At 40.4% G+C, this 8997-nt stretch overlaps 1 protein-coding gene and 1 long non-coding RNA gene across 2 annotated transcripts in view; one reads left to right on the top strand and one right to left on the bottom strand.

The window, feature by feature from the left end:
• The window catches only part of LOC116703979 (uncharacterized), a 13521-nt gene extending 7633 nt beyond the window's left edge, over positions 1–5888 (bottom strand). The window contains exons 1-2 of the long non-coding RNA XR_004335558.1: positions 5722–5888; positions 4173–4179 (exon numbers count right to left, since the gene is read on the bottom strand). This is a non-coding gene — a long non-coding RNA (uncharacterized LOC116703979). The remainder of the gene's footprint in view (positions 1–4172; positions 4180–5721) is intronic.
• Positions 1–8997, top strand: part of wdr91 (WD repeat domain 91) — a 23089-nt gene that overhangs the window by 8966 nt on the left and 5126 nt on the right. Inside the window, exons 7-11 of the mRNA XM_032539096.1 lie at positions 5246–5417; positions 6426–6647; positions 7247–7440; positions 8282–8336; positions 8684–8779. Of these exons, the coding sequence (XP_032394987.1) occupies positions 5246–5417; positions 6426–6647; positions 7247–7440; positions 8282–8336; positions 8684–8779 (739 nt within the window). The remainder of the gene's footprint in view (positions 1–5245; positions 5418–6425; positions 6648–7246; positions 7441–8281; positions 8337–8683; positions 8780–8997) is intronic.

Raw genomic sequence — 8997 nt, 5'->3', positions numbered from 1 at the left:
GAAAGTGGCATGAAAAGAAAAGACTCGGGTAAAGTACAAGTGCCTGACATTTGTACTTCTGTTCAGTACTTAGTTACATTCCACCAGTGAAAACCAGCCCCCGGTGACTTGATAAGCTGAGTCGCAGCGCCACCCTCAGCTGAGGCGGGTCAGTGTACACTGTTGCATCTTTACCCTGCAACGTTTTCAAATGGTTTGGTCTTGGTGCAACTCTTTGGTCTGAACTGGGCTTAATATGTCAGTTGTATAGCGTAGAACCCCTTGCTGAATTTTCAAATATAATATGGCTGACCTCCTGCTAAATGAAGGGTGCTAAAGTTCTTTGCTAATAGAGTACTAAGTATGGTTTGCGTTATAAGATTTCTCAAGATAAAATAATTTAATATATTTAATGACAGAGACGTCAGAAGTTTGAGACAAGAAAATAAGAATTCTGATTTAGTTTTGAGATTTCCTATTAAAAATAAGTCATTTGTAATGGATTTGGTGTTAATCATCTTCCCTAGAAACGGCTCTATGAGAGGAACATGTTATGAGGAGGGAGAAATATGAGAAATTCTTTTTCATTCAGAAACCTTGTGTATCTTCATCACTTTAAAAGAACTTTGAGGCACTTTAAAACGACAAAACTGCAGTTATTTTGTTTATTCATATAAAATATATATTTAATAACCTTTAAACTAACTTATTGTCAATGATACAGTATTTAAGCTGTTTTACACTGTGTGCTGTGATGTTCCCAAAATAAACAATTCACCTGATGAATTGTTGTTTTTTTGTCAATACGATCCATTTTTGAATTTTCCCTCACATGCTGAAAGAAGACCAAGACTGACAAATAAAGTACACTTCAAAATGAATAGTAACATTTTCCAATTTTTGGTATACCAGTAGATAAAGTGTGATTTAAAGGCACAGTACTGTATTACTGTAGTGATTCGGAGAGCCTTAGTACCTCAGGTCTGAGGACCTCAGGCTTTTAAGGGTAGATTAACTCAGATATATGTTCTGAAGACAGGTAAAAGAGTGCAGTGAAATTAAATTCAAAATTGCACCTTTGGAAAATCCAAACCGGTCAAAGATATTTCTCAAACAGAACTGGATGAGCTTACTAATGTTGTTTAAAGACTGATACAGAGCAGCTGTGCAAGCCACAGCGGCCGGTTTGTACAACGAAATGTCAGCTCCACTGAACTTTGACCCCAAAGCTCACATCAGGTGTCCAATGAGATTCACGCTATAGCAGATGGTAGACGTTATTGGGTTTAATAAGTCAGTGTAGACAAAAATTATTAAGTGGTTACATTTCGGGCAAGGATACAAGAACAAACATAATATTAAGATTGTCTACATTTCAGGGTAGTCTGCAACATTGTTTTCGGCGCTTCATTCTATCCAACTATTCGCTGTTGTGCATTTGATCTGAAACATCCTAACTGGAGGCCAGTATAGCATCCTGTATGCTTGTTATAAGACCTGAGAGTAGTGCATTTCAGTATCTGATAATACTCTATGTATGGTAGAAAGAATAGCATCCTTAGGATCAACCCCTATATAGAGTTTTTTGTCATCGGCATAGCAATTGAACAAATCCTATGCATGCAAATAATGACCACTAGCGGTAACATTTACAGGCTATTTTTCAAAGACTTTGTTGTCTTCCCATCAACCATCATCTTATGGCGCTTTTTACGATGTTTTTGCTGTTTTTTTACTACGCTTTTATTTTTTTTAATTCATAGCCAATAAATCAAATTTTTCTGACATTATACAAAAACAATTAATTTCTTGTTTTTTTTCAGTGTTTTGTTGTCTCGGGTTTTGTCTTTTCTTCCCAAGGTTTTGGTCACTTTTTTAAAATGCGATAAAATTCAAATAAACAACCAAAATTCAGTGAAAGTAATCATTCATTTTACCTGAAGGATGTTCTTCAGGTAAAATGAATGATTACTTTCACTGAATTTTGGTAGGGCCTCTGTGTTATTTTTAGGCAATTTGATTAAAAGAAAGCTAAATTCCTGATATTGAAAATAAAAAACAATGGTTCAAATTTGACCCGAGGACAACACAAGAGTTAAGAAGAAACGTCACAAGGTGCTTTTTCTTTCCCCAGCAGTGACCAACAAATATCTAATTTATTTAGACAACATATGTAAAATTGTAATAATCACAAAATGTGTATTTTCCACTTGAAATACATTAAAGCAACTCTCATCTTAGCATGCAACAGAATCAAATTTGCAGCTCTTAGTTCAGATAAATCATATTTGGCAGTAATAAGACCGGGATCTGGACACCAGCTTCTGTTAAACCAGACTAAAAGAAACCCAACTATGTGAGGTTTCATGCGTGACGGTAGTTTGAATGCGTCCACTGTTTAGGCTGCGACAAGACTATGCGTCCCTACAGCTAGCCAAGCAGTTCCATGAGGCTGTAATTAATTGTTAAGAAGGTTACAAGCTATTGAACAACCCTGTGTTGACCTGCTGGTGGCACAAGTTAAAACATCAGACGATCAACAAAGACAGTTGGCTTCATGTACGACCAACATTGTCTTTCCTAGGGCCACGCTGCTAGCTTAGCAAAAACAACTGTTGATGTGTTTGCTTCGCCATCGTGGCCTTTCAACCCACTACGAAAAACCTCCTCTGCTTTGCTGACCAGATATCAGATGTCCTCATCTTCGTTCTTTGCGCTTTTGGGTTGGCTGTTGTCTTTGATGACGCCGCCATCTTTGTTGTAAAGCTACACCATTATTACCGCTGTATTATAATGTATAGTGCTGGGTTGAGCTTTTTTCTCTAATCTCAACCAAACTTGTTAACTGTATCCACTAAGGGACAACATCCCTGGCAACTGCTAATTACTCTGTGCGTTAAAATATGTCTACCTAAAGATATGGACCTCTAAGCAGTTTTTTTGCCAGCCGATCAGGTTCAATTGTGTATTTAGAAACAGCTACAGTGAGCTAATTTAGATGTTCAGTCCAACCTTCAACAGGTCACTGAGGTAAGTGACACCTGTTACCTGTTAGTCCTGTTGTATGGAAAACCACCGCCAGGCTGCGTCACGGGTTCTGACAATGGCTTCATGCACAAATTGGCACCGTTGACCAATGGCAAACTGTTGAGACTACTGACCTCTGCTAACTTGAAATGCTATTGACACTGACTAGCACTAGCATGTTTCCGGCTGGCTAGTGCGTTGTCGACAAACTAGTATTGTCAAACTAGCAAGTAGTCTAACAGTCAAGCTTCTACCGCCACCTATTTTGAGATAACATCTGTTGGTAAGTTTCCATCCACCCATTTTTATGGTAACAGGTGGACTTAAATGCTAGAAATAAAATAAAAATTCTCGGGGTTGTTTTCATTTCATCAAACCAATCACAATCGTCTTGGGCTCTACAAAATTGTCTCGACAAAGAACTTATTTTGGAGGAATATTTGCACCTTGCTAAAAGAAAACGTCACAAACAATATTAAATGCAGTTAACTGTTCACACAACACAGTAACTGTTTAACCAATCCAACCACAATCGGTCTCAAAACGTCCCAGTTAGAGAGCAAATACCGTGAACATAAAATTGTAAATCTTTAAAATCCTTCCATGAAAGAACCAAGAAGGCCTTCCTTGTTACATGATCCAAATTTTCTTCAAAACGTGACTTTTTTGAAGCATGTAGCTTGCTAGCTCGAAGTTTGTTGGTGTTCCCCGAAGCGAACCGAGATTAAGAACAGAAACCCAGAGAGTGGAAGGCGGGGGGGCATCCTGCAGAACATCGCCTGATGTGAGGCAATTGCCCTGTCGGCGTTCCAGATTACCACTGAAGCCCCAACCCTCTAGAAAATAGCAGCAGACCGAAACATCACATCTGTGTGGAGCAGTGATGAGACTGTAACCTTTCTCACATGAACACATGAAACAAACAGAAATACCATATTTCCATCATCGTTTTGTACGTCGTTTTCCATCGTTTGAGGCTTGACCGCCACTCTTTTAAAACCCTTGTGTTGTCTTCCCGTCAACCATGAAACATTATTATCACTTTTTATGACATTTTCGTCACTAATTCAATGTTGTGGGTGCTTTTTTTGATGTTTTTTCCATAGTTTTTTGTTATTTTTAATGTTGACATTTCCAGCTCATTTCGAAGGCCCATTTTTTGTGACAAAAAAACTGAAAATGGGTCAAATTTGACCCGAGGACAACATGAGGGTTAAAAGTTGTCATCTTGTTGCAGCCTCTACTTCTGCAAGGGTTTAATGTCTTCACCTGACCGGAGAATTACCTGTTTATCTCATGCCAACTCCTTGTGTTCACATAACAATTGTGGATGGATAGTGTATTCATTCAGAATTTCTTTAGCCAAATTTCTGGAAATTTGGTCAATTTGTTAGCTACATTTGGATGGAAATCTAGGTAATGGCGAGGAAAATGCCCAGCATGTGGTCTTTATTCTAAAATGTAGGCAATAGTAAAACAAAAGTCTGCATCAATGACACACATGGAGCCTTATAATTAACCCTTTTGTTGTCGTCCCGGGTCAAAAACGGACAAACATTTGACATTTTTGTCCCGTTTTCAGACTTTGTTTTTCAGTTTTAACCTTACTACTACTAGTTGTACAATACTTTTTGGAATTCATGGTCAATAACCCTCATGTATTCAGAATTACACCTAATATTTGAGTTAAAAAAAAGCAGAAATTAGGAATTTTGACTAATAGTTAAAATCAGAGGAACAAACAGATGAGTTTTGTCAGGAATGAAAGTGATCACTAGTATTTGCAAAGAGCGTTGTATGGATTCCAATCCCTTTTTTTGTGGTAATATATATATATATATATATATATATATATATATTTCAGGTATAGACATTTTTTAAAGGGGTCAAATTTGACAGAACAGGAGGGTTCATGATGTTCAAGTCAGCTTAGGATACTTATGAAAACATTGCAGTCTACTGATGATATACTGTAGTATTGTCCTCCACACCTTTTGTTGTTGTTATTATTTTTAGTTGTTTTACCTCGTTGACATTTTTGGAGGTTGCCCCAAACCAAAATGAGAGGAAAGGTTAACGGGTAGAACTGGCCCGAGGTTTTGTTCTGCTCTTACCAGTGAATCTCTGCATGCTCTTAAGTCTTAAAATTACATTGTGGATTCATTTTTTTTACTCATTCAGTGCTTTGTTGTTAAACTTTTTCCCTTTTTTGCTCTCTCCCCCCCCCCCGCCCTCTTAGGGACTTGGTGTCGAGCCAGCGCCCCGTCAGCACCACCACCACTTCTTCCAGAAACTTCTTCTCTACATTCCTGCCGCAGGGCAAACGCACTCCGAGTAAAGGGCCTCAGATCCCCACCGGGGCCTCGCCAGGCCAGTTAGCAGTGGGCAGGAAAGAGCCACCAACCAACCCGGTAAGAGTGGGGCAGGTTATCAAAAGATTAAAAGCTCAGTGGGATTGAAAACAAATATTTAAAGCAGGTCACTGCAGCAGCTCAATTCCAAAATGTGCAGTTGCGTGGATGTTTTTAAAATGAATGTGCAGGTCCGCTGCAGTGCCTTTAATGTCCACTATCTGCTGATCTAAGAAAACACCGACTCTAGTGAAGTGGATGGGAAACCCCTTATCCCTCCTGTTGTCCTCGAGTCAAATTGACCCATTTTCAAAAAGTTTCTATATTAGAAATGTGTGTTTCTTTCAACCAAATTGCCCCAAACATTACGTGGATGGTTCCATGCAACGCTCCTAACAGGTAAAATAAAGGATCAGTTCACTTCTTCCATTGAATGTGGGTGTTTTACGCAATTTTCTAGCATTTGAAGAATAAAAATGATAACAGAATGTTGAAACAAAGTGACAAATATGTTGGAAAAAGCTTTAAAAACAACAACAACAACAACAACAACAAAAGTGACAAAAAAAGTGTTGGGGTGTCCCACAAAAGACAAAAAGTTGCATGGTCGACGGGAAGACAACACAAGGGTTAACAACTTCCAAACTAAAAGACAAAGTCAGGACGTTTTTACCGACGTTTAGCTCCCGAGAGATCATTGGCATTCTTATTTGGTCTCATTTAAGTCTGATTGGAGATTTTGAAAATGACCATCCCTTTAGAAGAATGAAACTCTAAACCCAAAGTGACCATCTCTCATTGGTCGTCCTGATCTTAGATTTGTTAGACAGGCATCTCAGTCTATCACACTATCACCAAGGCACACACTCCTTTACACTCCGAGAGTGTGGCCTTACCAGGCTTTAAAACTTATCTTTGAAGACCTGTAGGGAGCAACACCCATGTTCCAGTTATGCTACAAGTTATAGCTGTAACCTCTGGCAGCCATTTTGTTGGTTTCCAACAGTGGCTGATGGATTTCTGACCTGAGAGCCTCTTCTGTATCTAAAATGAATTTGTCTTTTCTAGCATGCAAAGTGCAAAGAGGCGGTCCAAGCCAAGGAGGTGAAGCCAGTTTCCAGTCAGGCATCAACCAGTGAACCTGCAAGCTCCCAGTCCCAACAGTCAGCAAACCAGTTAACAAACCAGCCTTCGAACCAGCCTTCGAACCAGCCGTCACATCCCAGACACAAGAGAATTCAGGAACATGAGAAAGAAAGGAAGGAGCTTTTCTCTAAACCACCATCACAGGTACCCTAAGGGCGGGACTGGGGGAAGTTTGGCATTCAAACTGTAATCATAGAAGCTTGGTGCACTTTTACAAAATCAGCTTTCCTTGTTCAGTCAGTTTTTTTAAAAGAATAGTTTAAGGTTTCCTGGGCAAACGTAACCGGCGCAACGCTACATTCAGTGAGAGTCTGAAATCTGGTTTGGTTGTTCCCTATATAGTTCACTATTTAATAAACACTGTAAAGAGAATAGTGAGTGAGTGAGGGGGCGGTTTTGAACACAGCTTATGTGAGCACACAGCCAGACCCACTGAGCAGCACAAATGCTGAGTTGAATTTAAATGGACTCTAAATGAGCCGAGTGGAATGGATTTGAGGATGCAGCAGCGTGGAAGTCTAGGCTGTAGCCATAACCCAGAATGGAGTTTAATTTATTAGGGCATTCCTCAAGTGGGAAGGATTTGACTCCTAAAAGTGAGCAGACAAACGCGATGAATTGGAGACTTTACTTAGGCATGATCAGCTGTTCCATTCAAATGAACTGCATTACGTGTGAAGTACAGCTTTTGGGGACTGGCTTCCATTCATACTGACAACACGCTTCCACGTGTATTCTTTTAGACACCAGAGAAGAAGGGCGAGGCAGGAGAGGGAGAGCCTCTCGGCGAGGCCTCCAGCGATTCTGTCGACTCCTGCTCCAACAGCAGGAGCTGCGGAGCCGCAGCGGAGGGAGGAGGTCTTTCAGTGGAACAGCCTTTCATCAAACTCAGCCAGGAGGAATACGGAGAACACCACTCCTCTATCATGCACTGCAGGTCTGCCTTCCAAACCCTAACCCTAACCCTAACCCTTCCAAATTACGATTTTAACTAGCGGCCCACCCGACTGGCTGACACCCGACTAGAGGAAGGTCTGGCTAGTCCACACGGCACTCTGGGATAGGAAAACAAAGTGCTCTGGTTTATTGGCATTTCTTATGACCAATCACACATAGTCATGGGCCAGGGGTTTCTGTGGAGTCTTAAAAAGTCTAAAAAAGCCTTAAAATGTCTTAAATTCGCTGAAGTTTTGTGTTCTAGGTCTTAAATAGTTAGGTCTTAATTGTTTTACGTCCATGCAACGCTACCTCTAATGCTCTTTATTATTTATTATGGGGTGTTGTAGTTCTTTCTTTCTCTTGTCCAAATATAATTTCGCTGTATTATGACTACAAATGAGACCAACATGCAACTTGTATTGCAGCCAATCAGTTTTTGGGTTATTGGCGCGAGTCTTTTTTAGATTGTACCACAGACATAAAACCAGGCTCATAATTTAGGGCTCAGTAAATGATGAAGGTCTAAAATTTGACTCCTAATGGTAGGACTTAAAAAGTCTTGGTGTTGGTTGCAGTAAGTGTGCCTCTGCAAAATAGCCTTGGGAAGGACCTTGTTTTGGTGGAACATGTATACGATCTGAGGAGCAGATAAACACAGTCCTCAGAAATCTACCGGAGTAACGCCAACACAAAGAAAGAGGACGGGGAGGGACATCCGGCGGAATTCCCGGCGGCACCGGAGCAATCCCGGAAGTGGAACTTCGCAGACAACAGAAAAGATAATAACAAAACCTAAAACACTCATTCTTCTCTCTTTTTTGCATTTCTCCATCTTCCAGGGTCGACTGTTCTGGTCGCCGGGTTGCCAGTTTGGACGTAGATGGAGTCATCAAGGTAAATCTGCATCATTTATCTTTCGGGCTTTGATAAACAGTTGGTTATCGAGCATTCTCCTACCGTGCCCCTCATCTTTGGAATGAAAATGGAATAAATCTAGATTGAAAACTCCCCTCTACTCATTAGACTACAGCCACACCTTCCTACATTACACACCTTCCTAGCTGCGTCCTTCACAAACCAACCTATTTCACTTAATATCTTATGTTGCTGGTTTTGTATTGTTTATTATTACTGCTTTAATGCTGTCTATTTCTTGCTGTCTGTTGTTTCTGTGTTCCTGTAATTGTAAGGTGCACTGAGCCAGTGTCTAACGGGGATTTGAATTGATCGATTTTCCTCAGGTGTGGTCATTCAACCCCATCATGCAGACCAAAGCCACCATCATGTCCAAGTCTCCTCTGCTGTCTCTGGAGTGGGCCACCAAACCAGACCGACTGGTACGGTAACACAAACAAACTGCACAGTAACGGAGTACAGTGACACTAGTCTCGCTTTGCCAGACCCTCCTCCACAGCGCTGTGGAGGAGGAATGAAATACATGTGGCACGGCACCTTTAAATAAATAAATAACATAGTAAAAATGCATTTAACACAAGATGTTCTGCATAAAACGTGAACATGTCATTTGTAAAACTACCCTGTATGTGACTGACAC

Source organism: Etheostoma spectabile, chromosome 16, assembly GCF_008692095.1.
Source record: "Etheostoma spectabile isolate EspeVRDwgs_2016 chromosome 16, UIUC_Espe_1.0, whole genome shotgun sequence".
Taxonomy (NCBI): domain Eukaryota; kingdom Metazoa; phylum Chordata; class Actinopteri; order Perciformes; family Percidae; genus Etheostoma; species Etheostoma spectabile.
This window is presented reverse-complemented; position numbering and strand designations above follow the sequence as displayed.